Source organism: Macrobrachium rosenbergii, chromosome 56 (genome assembly GCF_040412425.1).
Source record: "Macrobrachium rosenbergii isolate ZJJX-2024 chromosome 56, ASM4041242v1, whole genome shotgun sequence".
Taxonomy (NCBI): domain Eukaryota; kingdom Metazoa; phylum Arthropoda; class Malacostraca; order Decapoda; family Palaemonidae; genus Macrobrachium; species Macrobrachium rosenbergii.
The window spans coordinates 76903573-76925943 of NC_089796.1; the positions used below are offsets into that span (position 1 = coordinate 76903573).

Consider the following 22371-nt stretch of genomic DNA (forward strand, 5'->3'; position numbering starts at 1 on the left):
TTCTTGTACAAGATGACAGTTCTTTAATTTAACGTTTTCTGTGAGTGATAAGCCATCTTCGTTTTTTAAAACAACTGTTAATTGAAGGCATTTTAATAATTGCCTGTTTTCTTGTTTTAAAGGTAATCTGTGTTTCATAAATTGTCCAGGCATAAAAGTACCATTATCATTTAAAATCGCTAATGAAAAATGCTACTTTTTTTATTAGAATCATGTTATTTGTGCATTTTCGTCGCATTTTGATAGCTTTTAAGTGTGAGTGAATTTCAGAAATTATAAATTTTCAAAGTTTACAGAATATGCTCTCTGGTAAATTGTGGAATTCATCATTTAGAGAAAGTTATGTTCCCTTAAAATCTGTTGATGAGTTTGATGATTGAATAATTTTGATGTAATGTTAAGATTTTTGTATTCCTATTTTTAATCAGGATTGCTTTCTTCACTTTGTTTTATGATACTTGTCATTTTAATTGTATTATCTGTTGATCTTTCACAGCTTAGATGAGGAGTTGTCACGAATTATATCGCTAATTGAATGTGAAATTATCAACCCCATTTTATCGAGATGCCTCTCAAATGCTCTTTCGGAAGATGCTAAACCATCCCATGCTGCAAATGTTCTCAAGATGATTGCTGGATTACCAAGGGATAATTTTGAAGTAAGTCTTACAATACCCAAAACCTCATTGTTATTGATTTTATTCTGTATATCATGGATTTTGAATTACCAGTTACACTTTGAGTACACAGCATTTTTAGCTGATTGGAAAGATGATGCATATTGAGATTTTGTGTGGATAACATTCTACATGATTTTGCAATTTGAGTAGCAGGTCTTTCAGAGGACTCTAGATATGTTTAATTTTATAGAATAATGTTATAAAAAGGATGGAGTAGAAAAGTTGAGGCATTTAAACTTGTGTTCATGAAAAATTGTCCTCATGAGGTATAAGGATGCACATCTCCATCCTAAGTCAGCAACATGTGCAGTGTGTGTGATTGTGTGAGGAATATGCTACATGTGGTAACCTGCTGTTTTTCCCGATTGTAGTGAACAGAGAAATCCTAGGATATGGGAGGATTAGTGGCATTTTTGGAACTCTGTGGCAAAGTTTTAGGCCTGCCGAATGAGGATGCATTTCCTTGTCTTGTATTCTGTCTAAAATCTTAAATGTATTAGATAGTGTACCTTGATCAGTTTGTCTCCTCTGATGTTATATCATCTTTGGAATGGGTTACTTATATGGTGTACCAGTTAGTGCTGGAATAGAAGCATTCTAGGATAAAGGTCAGTGATTTCTTAGAAAGGGCACAAAATAGCATTGGTAAGCAGATAATTTATAATTATGAAAAGAGGTCTAACAGTCCCCACATATGCATGGTACTGAATTTTATAAAACGTTTGTTTCTTGACAAACCCATTATTTTACAATATGTATACACTCCATGCATCTTAACCCTCATCTTGTATTTATCGTTTTACTATACAAATTTCAGTCATTAAGAGTATTTAACCAAAACTGTCTAGGAGATTGCATATAAGTATGAAATGCAGTTATTTTTATATCTCTCCAATAAACTTAGCAAAGGTAGAGTGTTTTATCTCATTCTTGTACAGATAGATTGGCACCAATCCTTTTCCAGCTCAAAGGATGCAGCAAGCTCCGAATTGTTCTCAAAGGTCAGAGACTAGGGAGTAGCAGTGTAATTTTGATTGAGGCAAATTCCAATCAGACACCTCAGAGGAAGCTCTCATTATCACCAAAAGGAGACAGTATTCTTGTAGGTTTTTTTCTTTTATCCATAAGAATAAAGTCTTGGAGAAGGGACAAATTCCCTGATATGTTATAAAGTCAGACTGCTTGTGGCGAGAAAAAAAAAGGGTTTAGCATGTGATGAAGGCATAGAAAAAGCTGGAATAAGAAAAGGAGCTACCTTAAGGTAGCGACTACTTGAAGATTGTGTCTAGGCAACCAAACCCAGGTTAGAGCAGAGCCCAATTGTTACACTACCAGTGTTTTGGTTGTGTTACATTCCTAGACAAGTCTTTGAATCGACCACATTCGTTTGTCCCATAGGCATCTGAAAATAACCAGTATGACTGGGTCCCTGTATACCTAGAATGCAGACCAGCACAATAATTAAATGAGCATTTGTGGTAGTAGCAATATTTTCTCCATTTTTGTCGTGTTTTATCTTGGACACCCTATTTTCCTGTGTAAATAGTAATATGCTTATTGGCACTAGGACTAGAAACTTTCTTTGAAGCCATGGAACTAATTCAACCCCAATGGTGAGTAGTGCCATTAGTGCACTATAAGCATTACTTAGGCTCTTTGCAGCATTTCTTCAGTCCTAGTTGCAACCCCTTTCATTCCTTGCACTGTACCTCTGTTCATACAAGCAGTCTCCAGTTTACGACGGGGTTTCTGTTCCTACGCCGCGTCGTAAACTGAAAAATCTTCAAAAATCCTAAGAAACCTTACTTGTACTCTTTCCCCCCCTTTTTTTTTACCAGCCCGAGAAGAACCCTAAAAGAGTTCAGAGGTCTGGTTAAACAAATCATTTATAACTAACTAACTTTAATGCTTGGAGTGTATTGAAAATGATGTAAACTGCATTTTTATTGAGTTTTCCACAAAAAAAAAAAACCTAAATTTTGATTATTCTGCCATGCTGGAGCCATATTTCTTCCATCGGACCGGCTTCGTGTCATAACCCCTGAACATGCGTCGTAAACTGGGAAATAATTTCTGATGAATATATTTGAAAAGCGTTGTAACCTCAGAACATCGTAACCCGGGGGCTGCCTGTATTCGCTTTCTTCCATCTTACTTTCCTTCCTCTCCTAACAACTGTTTCTTAGTGCAACTGTGAGGTTTTTCTCCTGTTACACCTTTAAAATCTGTCTGCTATCCATTTCCCTTTCAGTGCTGAATGACCTCACACGTCCCAGCTCGTGGCCATGGGCCAGAATTCTGTATTCCTATATTCCGCTAATCATTCAAGGCGCAAATTCCATGCAAATAAGACGCTACAAGTTCTGTAACATGCATGCAAGCACACCTTTTAATTAGCTACCAAGAACCAATGCTGCTATGCAATGAAATGCTGGAACCAGGACGTCATATACCAGGACGATAATTTTGATATTTTGAAGCTTTTGAACGGTTTTATTTTCGTACATATTTATAATACTTTTTGTTGAATTATTTTTTATAATTTTTTTATGTTATTGGATCATCTGTTGATATTTAAAATATTGTAAATAATAATGACATTGTGATTTATAAGTATATTACATACACATGTATCAGTATTATAGCGTCATGAAAATAAGATATAAAATGTTCCTGATATTGAAATGATTTTATACTCGTAGTTTCAGACCCATTAAGATAAAGGTTGTACATTAGTTTTTTGTGACTTAAGCTTTTTGGATTGAGTTTGTCCATAAATATTTAATTGTTTTCATAAAAGTGAAGATTCATAACCATATTAAGTTTTTATTTTTGCAATTACATGATTATATCGTTATTATCATTAAAAAACAACTGATGTTGAAATGACTTAACCGACTTCCTTATTTAGAAAAACCAAAAAAGCAAGATGGCGGAACGTAAAACTTAAGATTATATGCTCAAGATGTTAAACACGTAAAATCTGTTTCATATTGGGAACTACCTACCATTAATTAACCATGAGCCTCTTCAGACGATAAGAGTATTTTTCACTAATTTAGGTATTTCAGGGGTTAAATAGACCAGAATTCTTAATTGGCCTGTTAGTGGCAGCTATTTGACATAAGAGGCAATTTTTTATTATGTCATTCATTTCGATTACTGTGCTGGCTTATGCAGCATCAGTTTTTCTGTACTTGTATATGACTCCTTCGTTTTATAAGCTTCAACAAACCCTGATTTAAGGAGCTCTTTTTTTCCAGGAGATGTCGTCCTGATATCTAGACTCAAAATTTATTTGTTTTTCAGAATAGGAAAGACATTCATATTGTTTCTGGTGTAGATGAATTAGAAGAGGTGGAAATTGAGAAGTTCATCCATCAGGAGGTAAGTTAAATTTGTGAGCTCTTTATTTTATCCTTTAGAAAGATTATTTTTTTATTTTATATGCTTGCTTCATATGCCCATTAACCTACACTCTTTCAATGTTTATTTTATTTTGAAGTTATTTCCAGCTTGAACAGATAAATGTAGCACCAACTTTCTTTTTCAAATACTTAGCTTGTTTCAACAAGCTAAGTATTTGAAGATAAATTAGGCCTTGTCCATCTGCATAAAACTTTTTTCATTTATTTAACAGAGGTGAAGAATATTTGCAAATGAGCTTCCTGCCTTAATAATCTGTTTTATCAGACATAATGAAACTCAACCTTTCTTTATGAACACTTAATGCCTTTAAACTTGCAGGTAACCAGTCTTATTTCAAGGTAATGTAATTCAAATTGCCAATTCTGCTTATGAAAACCCAAGGATTATGTTTTTAAGTTTTATAAGTTCTTTTTTTTTCATTGAATAAAACTTGTTAGTATTCAGCATAAATAAAAAAAACAGTTTTTGTGAATGCCAAACTTTTTTCAGCCGTAAATGACATGAAGCTGTAAAATACATTTTTCATAAAATGTACAGATTTTCATTCTATCAAATAATACAGTATAGCTGTCTTTCATGGCTCATTCTGCTTTTTATTGCAAGCCTATTCCCTCTGGTTTCTTCCCACCTAGTTATCCAACAAGTCTTTAAGGCAAACTGTATTGAAAGAGTAGAGATGTGATGCATTGGTTTTGGTAAACTAATTTCTTTTAAAGTAATATAAAACTTCAACTTCATTTTATAAAAGCAAACACTTTTGTAGAGACCTGGGTTAATACAAGAAAGGCCTATTCATCCCTGTATGGAGTATTGCTTTTGAATATTTTGGTGCTTTAGTTTACCTCTTCAACAAGATTTAACAAAAAACATCTTTTCTGCAGCCCCAGACTGTTTCTCAAGGACAATAGTTACAAATTTTAGAATATGTATTTTAACATTACTTGAATCGAAGCCTTCAATTTAATATTATGATAATACCTGGATAATATGGTTTAGATGGGTTTAAATTGTTGGTCTGAGTTAAATCTTTTTCTTTTTAGAAGGATATGCAATTCTTTACATTAGAGAAATCACAGCAAAAGATTGTTCAAGAAAGCAAACTGGATTACCAGGAGTCCTAGCACTGTGCAAGACGGACGATGATGTCTTAGATGATCCAGATAGTTTTGGCTTGAAGGAGGCTACGGATAAAGATGATGACGAATTCAACCCCGAGTATGCAGCGGGAGAGGAGGATGATGATGATGATGAGGAAGATGATGACTGGGATATCAAAAAAGAAGGTAAGGAATTATTCAAGCATTTTCATGTTTCAAACAATAATTGATAATTGTCCAGGTGAGTTTTGTTGTCTACAGTATTACATATTGTTTAAGCAGTTCCCAGTTATGAACTGTGTATGGTATGTTTCTTAAAGTAAGTTATAACAATAACAAGCAAGAACTACAATGAAATGTTCTCCAAGATGCTCTAGCCCAGTGGTAAGCTGAACAAAACCCCTAACCCAGTGCAATGTTTCCCAATATAATGTGAATGAGTTTGCGTTGTTTTAGATAGACAACTACAAATTTATTTTCCATTTATAGACAAATATCTGACCAAGTTTGATGAGTCTTTACCCGCATAAATTCACTGAATTGTGGAAATAAAATATGCTCCAGGCTACTTTGAAATCATGTAGTATTTCTCAGGTGTTCCTAAAAATTGGGATCCCAGTACTGCTTGCCAATAAAATATGCCTGGTATATGAAATCACTGATTGTGACCTCAAACCATTTAGGTCATAAATAATCTTTATAAATGTCCCTCTGCAGATGACTTATGCTTTTTGTTGCTGCTTTTGTGATAATAGACAAAAATATGTTTTAAAGTTATTTCTCGGTTTTATTGTTTGAAACACATTTATGTATACTTAAAAATAAAAATGAAGTGAAGGCAGAGACTGAGGACAGGGTGGCAGAATGTATCTTCAGGAGGTGAAAGATTGATCTTCTGGGGAGGGGAATTGCAGGGAGTCTTTATTAGATAATGGCGTAAGTGCTAGGCTCCAAGATTTAGTGCATTTCTGATTGCCTTTTTGCATGGGGCCTATCACGCCCTGGATCTGTATTTGACTTTCCATTGCTGCCAGCAAAATGAATCAGTTGTTAACAACTTGGTCCAAAGTTCGCAACAAGGTGCTAAGAGATGCCAGAAAATGTGCTATTGTTTCACTGCCTTCAGAAACCCTGCTTTAGCCACCATCCAACCTGAGGATCAAGTACTGGACTGCAAGCCTCCCTCTCTTGAGGAAGGGTCTCTCTTCCTCCCCAAGATAGCTAGTCTGGCATCTTATGGTAAATGAATTGTAACAAATAAGCAATGCTTTTTTTTTTATATAAAAACATTCATTCATATAAACCCATTATTCGTCAGGAGTTTTGACTTTTTTCGCATTCTTGTGCTCATTCAGTTTTATACTAAGCTTATAGGAATGATGGTAGATGCTGGGTGTCAGTGATTGTGTTAGGAATCAGGTCAGGTTCAGGAATTGAGAGAATGGTAACCTGTAATCTGTTTTTCAGAAGGAGTGTGAATGATTCTCAAGGGTTTTATGTGGAAAATGTGTTTTACCAAAATAAAATCATTGTATTTATCTATTTTGAACTAGTTCATTCAAGTGAGAGTTTTTCTGTCAGTCTTTTCAACCAGGTAATGGTTCCCATAAGGGGGTAGTGCCCTCAATGCACCTCATATGGTGCACTGTAGACATTACTAAAGGGTGTTTGCAATGTCCCTTTGGCCCCCAGCTGCATCCACTTTTTTAATCTTTCCCCACTTCCTTTCTTCAGTCTTGGTGTCCAACACCTCTGGCTGTTAATTTTCAGTGCAAGGGAGGAGAGTGTTTTGCAGTTCATTTTGTAGATCTTTGTCTTGCTGCCCAGCCACTCAAATTCCCTCTTTTCACTGTGAATCATTGAGTGGCTTTATGTTCCCCAGTGCTTGGCTTGATAGTCTAAATTTAATAAATCAATCAGTCAACCAACCAAATGCACAAATTGTAGAGCAGAACTTCATTTTGAGGAAGGCAGCTGAGAGAGACCTGGAAGTTTGCCATGCTTGAGGGATCTCTTTCACATGGAAGAATAAGATTGTTATCTTGGTAGCCGCAGATTTTTGGCTCCTTGAGCACTTGAGTAAGGCAGGCCTGTAGTAATTATTGTGCTCTTTACATATTTTGTAAAATAATGAAAAGGTGTTATATTAAGTAGGTACATCTGAAATATTTGCTCCCTTAAAAGTGCAATAAGTCTTTTAATGCTTTGGCAGATGACCCGGGGGCCTTCATACAAAAGAAGAAGACACGTCATAAGGCAAAGAAAGGTGAGTTTTATTATTTTTTGTGTTCTTATTCTCATTAATAACACCCTGTCTTGTTAATGAGACTGACTTACCAGTTTTAAGAAGAGCATTTAGTTTGAATTTGCTAGACTCTGTGGTGGTTTCTACATTAATTTTCTTTTCCTTGTGGTTGTGACTTTATTGTTGCTTTTGTTTTTGGGCGTTTTTGAAGTACTTTATTTTATGGTTTCATTTTTTTGTACAGAAACAATTTTTATTTTAATTTTGGCAAATTCTACATTTGGATATTTTGAGGCCTAAGTTCTCCATGTTGTGTATACAGACATTCCTCACTTTACAACCTTATCAGTTTGAATCCTGCCAACTACTTGATTTAAAAAAATGACCTGTTGATAGGTGAGGAGCTAAGAACACCATATTGAGGCTTTTAAAGCATGCTCTAGTGGTAGTGGGTTAGTGTCAATCATCTTTAGATATTGTTTTAATACCACCTTTGCACCAGTTATAACCGTTTGGGTTTTTCTTTTATTGTTTACAGAGTCATGGACTGTATACTGTAATAAAAAGAAATAGGAAATCACCTCCAACAATACTTAGGTTTGCTTATTGTAAATGCAGGTAATCATTTTAATTTATTGTGAATAAAGAAAAGATCTAAAGGAAACGCCAACTGGATAACTTTGTTGTAATTTGCACAGCTCTTACATATAAAATAACATAAAAATGCAATCAGCAAAAATTATAAGTGTAATATGCCAAAAAAATTATCTATATGAGAAATTCAGAGTAACATTTAAGCCATCAAATCCTTCAGAGTTTGCAAATAAAGGTTCATTTCACCAACATCTGTTAACCAGAGTTATCAGGTGCTAAAGAGGGGTTTGCTTTCAAAGGTGACAGCAAAGAAATGGAAGGACTTGTGGGGTTGGTGCCATGTGTGTAGATTTCAAGGAGAATCCCTTTGGTGTGGACAGTTTTCTTTTTTGTCATAAATTTCACAGTAGCAGTGCAAATATTAATTTATTTGGAGTTCCACTTCCTTGAACTGCGTCCCTTTGGTTCATAGCTGCGACCCCTAGTATAGCTCCTTTACTGTCAAGAACTTTCATATTCTCTTTTATTGTGAACTTCTTTTACACTTCACTAGTCTTTCCTCCCCTCTCTGTTCCAAGTGCTGCTGTTTTTCCAACAATATTAAATCTTCACTGATTAGATCTCCCCAACATGTTCCACTAAATCTTCATCATCCTCTAATTCACAATGTAAAGTAAGCATGTTAGCAAGAATCTTCTTATCTAAATTAAGGAAGGTAGCAAGTTCCACAGTTTTATTATTTATGACATCGACATGTTTGGCTCTGTCAAACCCCAATTAAATTATTGCAAACTATGCCTTGCTTGCACTTTAGGTCAGTCCTAAATTCAGTTAGTGTTCTTTGCAGTGTTAAATGTAGTATGATTTCCAAAAATCACAAAGGGTTACTTTATAACTTTCCGTTACTGCTCCAGTTTTAGAAAGAGAGCTGGTCATAAGTCCAAAAGCATTGAGCAGGTAGGTCGATTTATTAAGAGTCGATTTATCAGTACAATACGCTTTTGTTGTCGATTTTAAATTGTTTAATTTTTGCAGTATTTTATTTGACTTACATAAAAGCAAATCATCCCATTGAAAATCTTTCTATGCAGGTTTTTCATTGAATTGGAAATATTTTTTTTACGAATAGAACTTACCTGGCAGTTATATATATATAGCTTAATCCCTGGCGAACCGGGCAGATTTTTCAAAACTCAAGGGCAACCGCCTAATGGTAGGTGTCCGATAGGTGGTTAACAACCCTTATAGGGTGGTAGCTGGAATCATTTCCCGTTTCAGTTCCTCAGATCATCTCTGCCGTGGTTGGACTGACAACATCGTTGTTGGTTCTCCGTCCGGGTTTTTCGCCGCTTCCCTAGGTCGCAAAGTTGGACCTTTATTGGTGACGATTTTTGACCTTTGGATTGGCAATCGCTTTTGTGGCTTGTTTTGATTTATTCTTTTGACTGTTCTTGGATAAGATGTCTGATCCTAAGTTTTTTCGAGTATGTGTGAATGAAGAATGTAGGTTAGGTTGCCGAGTTTCGTGGACCCTCACACTGTTTGTTTAGGGTGCAGGGTTTTGAGTGTGCCTTGGATAAAAGATGTAAAGAATGCAGAGGATTTGGATGAAAAGAAATGGATGGAAATGAAACGCTGGATTAGAGAATAAGTTAAGGAGGGCTTCTAAATCTAAATCTCAGGGTCTGTGAGTGATGTTAGCGACATTTCTTTAACCCTTCTATTCCTAAAATCACCCTTAGATGATCCTTCTCCGAGGTGGTAACCCCGCTCCTTCTACAGGAACTGTATCTGTGTTATGGACTCAGTGCAGTGGAGGCTGAGATGAAAGAAATTAAAGGATCAACCCTGAAAAAGGTAAGAGTACAAGTGAAGTTTGTGATAAGGTTTGTGCCCCTGATCGACCCTGTCATGCCCCCTAGATCTAGACCCTACCAAGCTCCCAGGACCAAGGAGAAGGTATGTCGACGATCGTAAGGGGGTGAGGGGACGTATCCTCGTCAGCCGTCGCCTCAAGCAGTCCTGTTGCTTTTTCCCAGGCTGCTTATGACCGCCTACAGGAAAGGCGTGTCGGAAGGGCTTGCGTCTTCTCCTAGCCCCCTCTCCTAGACGTAGATGGCAGTTTGAGGATTCGAGACCACCAAAAGAAGATGGTTGCAGCAAGAGGATCAACCCCGGACACAAGCCTCCCCTTTCGGTGCGTGGAGTACTCCCTGAATCTTTTGCTTCCGACGACGACCGAACGCTTCTCCAGCAAAAAGGTCAAGACCTTTCGAATGTTCTCCTCTCGCTGTTCGGAGGAGGAGAGTTCTCTTCTTTCTGCTTCCGGGAATTTTCGAGAATCCTTCTCCCTCTCCCAGCTTGTCTCGACAACCTTCTCCCTCGAACCTCAGGATGCAGCTGCTGCGGCTAAATCATTTATGACCGCCATGCAAGGCCAATTAGCTTCTCTTGTTCAGGCCTTTGTCGCCCTCCCAGTCGGTCAGACGTAAGGACTCCCAAAGTTACCAGTGAAGAGATCTAGAAAGGAGTCCTGCCGAAGTTTCTTCTAGGGATAAGAGAGAACTGGATCCTCTCCGCTCGAGTCAGCAAGGGCGCTCTTCTGGCTTGGAACATAAGAATCTTCTCGTTTCTCCCAAGCAAAAACCTCAGGTTCTTCTCCTGAGGCTCGACTCTTCTCCCCTCTCCACGCCTAAACGACAGAATTTTCTTCCCTCTCGCCGAACGCACTTCCTTTGTTCAGCAAGATTACGACCTCGGTTCTCCAGGGAGGAAAGAACGCAGTGGACTTCCTCGACGCCAGGACGCATCCTCCTCCCTCGACGCCAAGACGCCTCAACTCGCGCCAGGACGTATCCAATGCTCGACGCCAGACGCCCAGCTCGCGATACCAGGACGATCCAGCTCTGACATCGGGATTCTTCTAGGGCTGTTTGTCAGGACGCAACCAGCTCTCGCCAGGACGAACCAGCTCTGCGCCGCCAGGACGCCGGCGATCGTTCGTCCTCCCGGTGCAATACAACAAGAAGAGAAAGAGACAGAGTTGGAAGGAAATGCATGATTTGGAAGACGTTTCAGAGGACGAAGATAAACCTTCTAATGCGGCTGATGACTATAAGGTTCTTTCTCGCTCTCTTTGGGCTGTATGGGGAGGAGTTTAAGCCTGCTGCCCTGCGTTCTCCTCAGTCCCAGCTTTAACAGGAAGAAATCGAGGAAGCAGTCAGCCTTTATTAAATGAAGCTTTCCATTTCTGCAAAGAAGGCTCTGACCAGGATTGATAACTGGCTTAAAGAGCGTAGGCAAGCAGTTAAGTCCTCCTCTCTTTTCCTCCAACTAGGCTTGCTTTCAAGGCGGGCATGTGGTATGACACTGGAGAGAAGCTGGGCCTGGGAGTACCTCTCCTCCCAGGGGACTTCTCTGGTTTAGTAGACTCTTCTAGAAGACATGCCCTTAACTCAGCTAAGGTGATGTGGTTTCATGACGGAACTAGACCATCTCATTAAAGGAATATTTAGGTCTTTTGAAGTGTTTAGTTTTTTTAGACTGGTCTGTTGAATTTATCCAAGAAGATGGAAACCATTCAGGCTACAGGAATTGAAGACCTTTCAGTATTATGGCCTGTATGGATAGGCTCTGAGGGATGGAGCAAATGAGATGGCTTCTCTTTACTGCAGGGATTTTGAAGAAGAGGGCTTTGTTATGTTCCTTCACGCCAAAATCTACTACAGTCGCGACAGAAGGCAGAGCTCCTTTACGCCCCCTCTCGGAGCATTTGTTTCCAGTCCTGGTCAGGATATTTCTCTGACTCTGGTACATAAAGCTACGTGAAGATTTACTTTCTCGCTCGGCTAGAGGTTTCCTTCGCAATTCCTCCAGCTGCCAAAAGGAGGAAAAGAGAGTTCAACAGCCCTTTCGGGCAGAGTTCCTTCTAGATCTGAATTCAGAGGAAGAAGACAAGAAACGGGGTAGAACTAACAGAAGGACGTTTAGAACACGCTCTGAAATTGAGAAACAAGTCCTCCAGACAACAGTAGGGAAGACTGTCTCTCTTTTGGCAGGCTTGGGAGCAAGAGGGGCGGACACCTGGTCTCTCTCAGTCATCAAGGAAGGGATACAAGATCCCCTTCACGGGGAAACCGCCACTTTCAACAAAGCCACTAGCCCTGGTGGCTCAGCACTCAAACGCATTGAAACGAAGGGCACTCCTGAATCTAGTAGACCAGATGTTGGAGAAAGGAGCGATAGAACCAGTTTTGGAACTAGGATCCCCAGGGTTCTACAATCGCCTGTTTTAGTGCCCAAGAGTTCGGGGTGGATGGAGACCGGTCCTGGATGTCAGCGCATTGAAACGGTTTTGTGGAGAAGACCAAGTTTACCATGGAGACGCCTCAGTCTGTGCTGGCAGCAGTCCGTCCAGGGGACTGGATGGTATCCCGGACCTGCAGGACGCTTTACTTTCATATTCCCATCCACCCGACTTCAAGGAAGTTTTGAGGTTTGTGATCCAGGACAAATGCTTCCAGTTCAAAGCTCTTTGTTTCCCGGCCTCAGTACAGCTCCTCAAGTGTTCACCAGAGTAATGTCAAATGTGGCAGGATGGAGCCATCAAGAAGGGATAAGAGTATCCCTGTACCTAGACGACTTGGCTGATAAGGTCCAGTCGAAGAACAGGTGTCTGGAGGACTTACACAAGACGTTTATGATTGCTCAGGATCTGGGTCTCATTATCAACAGAGAAGTCTCAGACCGAACCAGTCAGACGATTCTTTATTTGGGATAGTTCTGGACTCAGCTCATTTTCAGGCTTCTCCTCACAAGAAAGGCAACTCAAGTGCCTCGAGAAGGTTCAGTATTTCCTGGGGAGGCAGAAGTGCTCGGCGAGGGAGTGGATGAGTTTGTTGGGCACCTCTCCTCCCTCCTCGAGAAATTTGTCTCTCTGGGAAGGTTGCACCTCAGACCTCTGCAACACTTCCTTTCAAGAATCTGGGACAGGAAGAATCAGGGAGGACTCATTTTCCTTCCACATTCCAGCAGAGATCAAGAAACATCTGAGTTGGTGGCTGGATCCGCCGATCTTAGGGGAAGGAATCTCCTACGTAGAAAGAACCCAGACCTAGTGTTGTTCTCAGATGCTTGAGTCGGGATGGGGAGCAACACTGGGGAACAAGGAAGTTTCAGGCTCTTGGGAAGAGACAAATCGGATGGCACATCAACAGGAAAGAATTGATGGCCATCTGGTTAGGTTTAAAAGCCTTCAAGGAATCTGTCGCTGGGAAAGTAATAGAAGTGAATTCCGACAACACCCACGGCTCTTGCGTATATCCAGCAAACAAGGAGGGACTCGTTCTTTACCTCTTTTGGTACGAAACAGCAAGAGAACTCCTTCTGTGGACAAAAGACCACAGGGTGGAGCTTTTGACGAGATTCGTGCAGAGGCAGAAGAATGTAAGAGCAGACATGCTCAGCAGAAGAGGGCAAGTTCTGCCACGGAATGGACTCTCAATCTTCAAGTTTGCAGAAACTGTGGAGGTTATGGGGGAGGCCTTCTAATAGACCTCTTCGCCCAGCCAGAACAAGAGAATCCCGAACTACTGCTCTCTAGTCCCGGACAGAGAAGCAATAGCAGTAGACGCCTCTGATGGACTGGACGGGATGGACACTTATGCGTTCCCTCCGTTCAAGATAATCAATCTAGTAGTCAAGAAATTCGCCCTCTTAGATTCAGGGAGAATGACCTGGTAGCCCCTTTTGGCCAGCAAGAGAGTGGTTCACAGAGGTGGTGGAGATGCTAGTGGACTTCTCCGAGAAGTCTTCCCAAGTCCAAGGCTTCAGACAGCCCCCACTTCGTAGAGGTCATCAAAACCCCTCGCTCTTCAACTGACTGCATTCAGACTATCGAAGCTTGTCAGAGCGCAGAGGATTTTCAGCCTGTTGCAAGAGCTATCGCAGAGCGAGGAGGGTCTCTTCAGAGAGTTTACTAATCAAAGTGGGAAACTCTTTAGATCTTGCAAGCAGAGCAAAGGCTCTCAACCACTACCTCTGTGAGCTAAATAGCTGATTTTCTCTTGTCCCTCAGGCAAGATTCTAAGCTGGCCAGATCCACCATAAAAGGATACAGAAGCTTGTTGTCTACCGCCTTAGGCACAGAGGCATTGATTTGTCTCAAGATAGAGACTTGAGAGACCTTTTAAAGTCTTTCAAACAACGGCTGACTCTTGAGACCCCCTGCCCTGAATTTGGATGTGGTTTTGAGTTCTTGTGCAGCAGGAAGCTCTCAACCCATCTCTCAAGCAACCCTGAGAGACGAATAAAGAAAAACGCTTTCCTTCTCGCCTTAAGCAGCGAAAGGGGAAGAAGTAGATTCAGGCTATTCAGAAGCAAGTAGGTTCAAATCGTAATGGAGCACATGCTATTAAGGCTTGACTTCCTAAGAATGAGAACTCCTTCAAAACTCCTGGCCGGGGACGTTGAGGTTCCTAACCTCACTGATTTAGTGGGCTAAGACGAGGAGAGACTTTCTGTCCAGTTAGAGCCAAGGCTTATATTTCCAGGACAAAGGACGAAGAGGTTCTTCCAGTTCCTTGTGGTGTTCAGTGAAGGATCTCAAAGCCCTCTCGAAGAATGCTGCTATCATTCTTTTGAGGGAGACAATAAGAGAAGCCTACCTTTATGTGAAGAGGAGAACTTGGTTTGTTGAAGGTGAAGGCTCACGAAATAAGAGCCATTGCAACTTCTCTGGCTTATAGAAAAAAATATGTCAGTTAAACAAATTATGATGCCACTTTTGAGAAGTGACTTGTGTTCGCTTCTCATTACCTCAGAGAGTAAGAGGTAGATTATGAGAAATGTTACGCCTTGGGCCCATATGTAGCTACAGCTTCGGGTATTGGGCAAAGGAGTGACTGCCTCCTCAACCTTAACTTTTGTTTGGGATACCTGTAATTGGGCTGGTGTTTTATGGTTCAGGAAGCCTTTGTGGGAACAGCAACCCCAGTCTGCTAGATAGGTGTATATCTAGTCTGCAAGGTTATGTGGTTAGATTGAGTAAGGTTACAGGTAATAGAAGGGGAATAGGAAGTACAGAAGTCTAGTCACGTTGTTGGTCTCACCCCGCTTGACAGACTCGGATTGAGCTTGTTTCAGTATAACAGGTTTTACCCGGCTGGCGCTCCTAAGGGAAAGCGACCAAGAGGCAGGAACCTTTGAAGTCAGCTACCCACAGGTAAGGAATCACAGGCTTATCTACGACTTTTAGTTGTTTCTCAACAATGTTGGCTGTCTTTCACCCTCCTCCAAAATGTGTGTGAATCAGCTATGAGAGATATAACTGCCAGGTAAGTTCTATTCGTAAAAATGAAGTTTTTGCGATAAAACAAAGTTTTGCGAATACTTCCTGGCAGTTATATATATATTTTAAATCCCACCCTCCTCCCTCAGGAGACAGGTTGGGCAAGAGATGATCTGAGGAACTGAAAACAGGAATGATTCCAACTACCACCCTATAAGGGCTAAAAGACCACCTATCGGACACCTACCATTCGGCAGTTGTCATGAAGCTTTGAAAAAAAACTGCCGTCGATCAGGGATTAAGCTATATATATATAACTGCCAGGTAAGTATTCATAAAACTTTGTTTTATCATAAAAACTTCATTTTATGAATGTGCACCTATTTTGACATACCATAACAAATTTGCCATTATAACTAACTAACTGCACTCCTGGAGAATATGGCTAATTTCAGTATTATTGTATTACTTGAGCATTTTGTAGTAGCAGGTTCACAGGTTTCTTGGCCCTTTTGCTATCAGAAATTCCAAAAAACTTTGCTAGAATTAACTGAAGGAGGCGAGAGACATTAATAATTTAATCCTTGAAAAATGGACCATTCCAGACTTTTTTGTTCTTTAATTGAGCACTGCTTTAAAGCATCAGGTCTTCCTGTTTTAGTTCTGACTGAAAGCAGATTCCATGTAAAATAGCTTCATAGTTTAATTGTAGTTAATGTACAGCAAACCTTCATTATTGAAGAGTAGGAAGAAGTATGCAAAATAATGATGGATTGAAACCAAGACCTTCAAGAATCCTAAGTTTGTTGTGTATGGGCAGATTCATCAGGTGGCAACAATAGCTTTAGCTCATCTCATCATCATTACTGTACTACCTAGTGGTACCTAGTACTACTATTGTCGCTGCTTATAATGTACACTCCTATTGAATCAAGTACAAAGGTCCTTAACTTGTCTAGGTGGCTTTCTTTAGAACACCATACCTTTATGGGAAAATAGAAAGAGCTGATATTCCGTAGAAATGAAAATAAAATCATGAAACTGAATGTATAGGTAGAAGTAAATGGTTTTAAGATAATTGGCTGGACCAGCCATTTATTTTTACCGCTTCATTCCTTCTTGTTTATGATGATTTGTTTCTGTCTGGTGAACTAAAACCCAGATCGTTATTATTTTTACTTAAGCTGTGGAGAGGGTAGGGATGGTCAACAAGATTCTTTTACTGCAAAACTCAAGTATTGTTCACAATTAAGCAAAATGGAAAGTTTTTGTAGAGTTTGCACGCAGTGCTTGATGAATCTTGATTGAAAGAAAATTCTATATGGAATTAGGGAATTGATTGTACCCGAGAGGATACATTAGCTAATTTTACTTACTTTTTGGAAGGAGTTATGAGCAGAGAAATTTTATTAGTTATATATCTTGATCTGAGACCATTTTAGGAGAGGCAGGCAGAGCAAGTGTTTACATTAAGACATACTATGCAGCTGTGTATGAAATTTTAAATACCCGTTATAATGACCTTACTGATTATGAGAAGGCATTTGATAGTGCCCACAGACCAGTATTATGAAAGTTTTTGCCTTGACGTGCGTTCCTGTTGTATTCCCATTCAATATATAATGCTAATTGAAGGTATCCATGAACAAAGGAGATGCAAAATTTATGTTGATGGAGTTTTGTCAAGTCAGTTTGCATTATTTAGTGGGGGTGCTCTAGAGAATGTTTGTCACCTTTGTTGCTTGCCCTTCTTGTCAGTTTCATAATTCAAAATACTGATTGTAGGTGAAAGGGAGGTTTAGATTGGAGTAAAAATAGGAACTTGGCAGATGTAGCATATGCAGATGATGCTGATATATTCAGCACACCATAAGACATACAACGCTTGCATAACAGAATGTTTCATACACCTAGAGAAATGGGACTCAAGGTAAATCTGCGGAAAATGGAAATTATGAGGGCAGAGTATATGCAAAGGAATGAAATAACACTGAAAGGAGAAAGATGAATGAGGTTGAACCTTTCAAATACTAAGGAACAATGGTTTATGATAAAGGTTCTTTCTACAGTATTGGGAACTTAGTGAAAGACTAGAAAAGTCAGAACAAACAGGTGGGGTGCTGAATAAGACATGGAAATCAAATACTTTTGATTAAAATTGCACAAGAAAGCATGGCTATGTATTGATCGAGTACTGTGTGTCTATTGCTATACAGTATTGGCTTGGTCATGGTACGGCAGTGAAGCTATGTCTGGAAGATTTGAGAATCCTCTAAGAGAATGTAAAGAGCCAGATTGCATAATAGAGTGAGAAATTATGTGACAATGGAGATATACAAACATTCCATATATAGATGAGATAATAACGAAGGGAAATGGGGATCACTTGGACATGTCCCTCACACCATCCTTGAGGGCACCAAAGGCATTCTAATACCCAGACCACCTTGGATGAGAACTGTCCAATAGGAGGCTGGAGGTTTGTAGAAGTGAAACTGCAGAAAAAAACATGGAGGGGCAGAATTTCACAAAGACCACCTGAGTCACAGGGTATTGGAGGTGGTGGTGATAATTTTTTCACCCATGATTCCTTATTTTCCATATGTTCTTTTCCTGCATATGCAATAACAGGAATGAATAGCAGTCATATCACTATATATCATTGAAAAGGAGATTTATTTTGCTTTTACATGGTGCAGTCATAAATAAGTTTAACACTGCTTACAGGCATAAACAGGCTGAGAAAGAGTTGGGAGGAGAGAGGCTGGGGAAAGAGTTTCTAGGGTGGGGAGGTGGGAGTGGAGCAGTTGGCAACTCTGCTCAGGGAGAGAGAAGTGTTAGTAATGCTGCTCACAGGAATAAGTATGCAGAGAAAGGTCTATTAGGTGGAGTCTGGTAGGCAAGCATATAACTTTTACTTAAGAGCTTTTGCAGTCATTAAGAATACTTTGTGTTATGTTTTTTCATATTTAGTACACATGCACTCTTTTGACTTTTTCTCTTCAGCAGAGTGACTTTTCTTATTTAGAAAGAAACTATTTGGATTATTCCACTGAGCTCAAACAGTCTTTCTCGTCTCATCATCCCCATAAAACCTCTAAAACCTCCTCCTTCCACATTACTGTCAGAATCAAAAGTCATCGGTTTATGCAGTTGGTTTATATTTTTTCCCTTGCTCCTCTACTCATAACCTTCCACCCTTCATCAAGAAGGCATATTGTTTCCTTTGTGGTTAAGCCCCAGTTTGTCTTGTGGCCTTTTTCAGCCCAGATGACAAAGAAGCATTGAGTTGCCTATCCTTTTAGTCTCTGTAATATGAAAAATCCTGGTTATCCAGAAAGAATTGTTGTAAAACTGGTCTAGTTTGTTATCCAGAAAGAATTTTTGTAAAATTGGTCTAGTGCCAACTGACAGTAATTTGGCCACTGGTGGAATTAAAAAAGCCAGAAGAGTATTTATAGGTGATATGCATGTAATTAATAGTAACTCAGGAGATAAAGAGTAATTTAAGAACATTAACAGCATTTTATGCCTTGAAGTAGATGCAGCTACTGAATTTTTTCCAGCTTTGTCTTTTCTGTATTCATTGAGTGAAGGTTTTACATGTAGTAGATTGGCAAATATGGGGAAAGAATAAATGATTGAAAGACACTGTAATTGAAATTGAATGATAGTGTTCAACATGGAAAATGATACAGTTTTTAGAGGTGAAGTTTTATGTAAATTTTTGCCGAGATCTTCGTTGCAATTGAACTGCGTTTCCCTCATCTTGTGTTTCTCCTTCCAGGGCATCAAAGTCTTGGAAGAGAAACAGAAGATCAAGATAAAGTGGAGAAAAAGGCAGTTGATGAGAACTCTTCATTGGTTAAGTGTAAAACTGAGATTGGGGAAGAAAAGTTAGATAGAGTAGTGTCTGTAATTTTTGAAGAGAAGTCAGGAAAAGGAGTAACTCAGAAACTAACTGATAGGAAGGTGAACCGTAGGTCTGGAGATGATCGCTGGCGACGAGGAATCTACAGGTGCCCAAAGTGTAACAAAAATTTTAGCACAAGGTTGAAGATGGATCGTCATCACCAACACATTCACTTAGGTATTGCACCTTGGAAAGGCACTCATCTTTGCGAAGAGTGTGGAAAAACTTTTACTCAAAAAGTTGGATTACGTGTTCATCGAATGTACAAGCATGGAGACCCCAAACTTTTTCAGTGCACAATGTGCAGCTATAGAAGTGCTACCAAAGTTAAACTGAAAAGACATCTTGTGACTCATTATGATGAGAGAATTTATTCTTGTGAAGTATGTGGTATGGCTTTGAAAACTCAGTATACATACAAAAATCATATGACATTGCATACTAATGAAGGTAAATATCAGTGTGATATATGTCAGAAAGGTTTCCATCACAAACAGTACTATGAAGATCATCGTAGAAGCCATTTTAATATTAGGAACTACCAGTGTGATACTTGCATGACAGCATTCAAAACACATAAGGCACTAAGAACTCATATCAGGGGAGTTCATCTTAATGATAAGCGAATAAAATGTCACCTATGCGAGGCACGTTTCATGACCAATTATAATCTGCGTATACACATGAAAAAACATGAAAGGGCAGAACAGTTGAGAGCTAAATATCCCTGCGATATATGTATGCATAGGTTCCATAGTGAAACTGGTCTTGATACCCATAAGCGTGTTACACATTCAGAATTTTATCAGCCTGTCCAAATCAAAGTATATTCATCCAAGACAGAAGATATATCCCCAATTTTTAGTTATGTTCTAAAAAGCAAAGATGAACTGGCTGATGACTCCAAAATGAACACTGCTGAAGTGGAGCATGTGGTTCAGGAAGTTGATTCTGGTATCATTTGCGATAAGATTTCAGATTCTCTTGGAGATAGTGACTCTGTAGTTCCCATAGAAGCTGTAGAAGCAGTTATAGAAGACAGTGGAGAAGGTTTGAAAGAACAAATAAGTGTAGTGTGTGTGTTTCTTTGTTACACTTGTGGATCCATGTTTCGTTCAGAAGACCACCTTAATTTCCACAGACATTCCATGCATGTAGCGTAGTGTGACTGTTGCTGAAAATGTAATTTATAGAGTACTGTACTGTCTTTCGAATGCCTGGCTGCAGTATGAATGTTGTGATATGTTTCATTCTTAAATCTAGTAATTTTTATATTGGAGAAAATCATCTGAAATGTGAATTTCAAAGCAAAATTGAAGTTAGAAGACTTGTATTAGTATTTCCTTATCAAGAAAATCTCTTCCATTGCTCATCAAGGTATTCAATAGGTTATTCATTTTTAGGGAGAAGAGCCTCCTAGTGAATTAAATTAACTAGTGCCCTAAAAATGTAAGTATTTTTTATCATTATTTGAGGCGAGTTCTTTAGGTATTCATAACATTAGCTTCCTAACCATTTAGTGAACCTTAGGCTTGATTTAAATTTAAAATTTTTTTTATAATGATTTCCAAATTAGAATCTTATGGATTCCTATAGTCTGTTTTATGTGAGGGTCAAACGGACTAACTGGCTGAGATTAAAGTAAAACCCAATCTGTGATGTTGACGGTTTCTATCTGTTAAGTGCAAAGATTTATAATTATAAGAGCCACATGTGTCTTTGATACCCCTTTACAACTTAGAAGGAAAGTGCAGTGACTCTATGATAACTTCAAAATTATAGATAAGCATATACATATTAGACCCTAAAAGCTTATTCATCTAAATAAAATGAATATATGCAAATGGTAAATGATTTTTGTTATATTGGCAACTTGAATAAAATTTTGTAAATGGATTTCAGATTTAACCCTTTGCAGTGGAAGCTACAACATTTTTGAAATGCAATCTTCCTGAATTTAGAAAATACCTCAAGGCAGACATTGCTTCATTTGCACAGTGTATACCTTGTGGTGTATACCATTTGTTTTGGCTGCATTGTCTATTTTTGAGTCTGCTTCTTTCTGCAAATCTGAACATTTTGATACATGTCTACATAGTAACACATTTACTTTATTGGGCATGATCCCACCATAGTGATTGCCACTTAGTGTGCCTGGTATTGCCTTAACTATATATATCCCTTAGTCTCTTCCTATGTGCCCTCTTTAACTGGCTTGACTTTGCTCCAGTTTATACCTCAAGTTTAAGATAAGTTTTTCTTGCTACCTAAGTGAGACGTTGAATATAGAACTCAATGGTTTTATCAAACTAATTCATAAAATTAATAATTTAGACACAATCTTGATTTCCCTTCAAGTTGTGACGTACCATACAGTGTACATAGATAATGCTCAGAGGAAAGTTGTCTGTGAACTTTGAAAGAAGTCACAATATCATAAGCAAACACAAATCCTTGAAGAAAAGTGAAATTGCTGTATGGTGCTTGGCAGGCCAGTCAGATTAATAAATGAGGTAATTCATTAGATTTTTGGTTAAGGTAAAATTTCATTGGCCTGCCTCTATACCTGTTGATTGGCAGACGGGGTTGTGTTACAATAGTAGCGTTCCAGACGTAGTTGATATTGATTCTGATATCAAATCATCATGACCTACTGTAGATGCAGGAGGATGATTGAAAGGCTTTTTTGTGTATGTTTGATGGTTTCAGTCCCTACCATAGCAATTTTCTCCAAAGAGCTTTTTATTTTGTCTCAGATCCTGGCTGTGAGCAAGTTATAAATGAGGCGATAAACAAGTCTGGTAATTATTGTTTGAACATAGTATTCATTAGTCCTCTAATGTTGTATACTATATATACAAGAGCATTTTTAAAGCTCTTGTGCTTGTGAGGCATCTTTTTCTAATTTCCAGCGTCGTCCAGAAATTCATAGACTTGGTTTTTGCAAAGCCGTGGTTCTTGTGATGCATCTGTTTCTAATTTCCAGGGTCATTCAGAAATCCATAAATTTGCTTTTGACCAAATTAATCAAAAGTCCTTCATTATCACATAAGACAAATGAGAGTGGGAGAGTCATGTTGAATAATGTTGAATTTTTAAATTATACTTTATAAAGGATAGTTATT

General features: G+C 38.8%; 1 protein-coding gene across 1 annotated transcript in view; it reads left to right on the forward strand.

Annotated features, from left to right (window-relative positions):
• The window catches only part of LOC136836254 (uncharacterized), a 43710-nt gene that overhangs the window by 15822 nt on the left and 5517 nt on the right, over positions 1-22371 (forward strand). The window contains exons 10-15 of the mRNA XM_067100260.1: positions 497-659; positions 3990-4073; positions 4428-4447; positions 5175-5392; positions 7419-7472; positions 19121-20400. Of these exons, the coding sequence (XP_066956361.1) occupies positions 497-659; positions 3990-4073; positions 4428-4447; positions 5175-5392; positions 7419-7472; positions 19121-20400 (1819 nt within the window). The remainder of the gene's footprint in view (positions 1-496; positions 660-3989; positions 4074-4427; positions 4448-5174; positions 5393-7418; positions 7473-19120; positions 20401-22371) is intronic.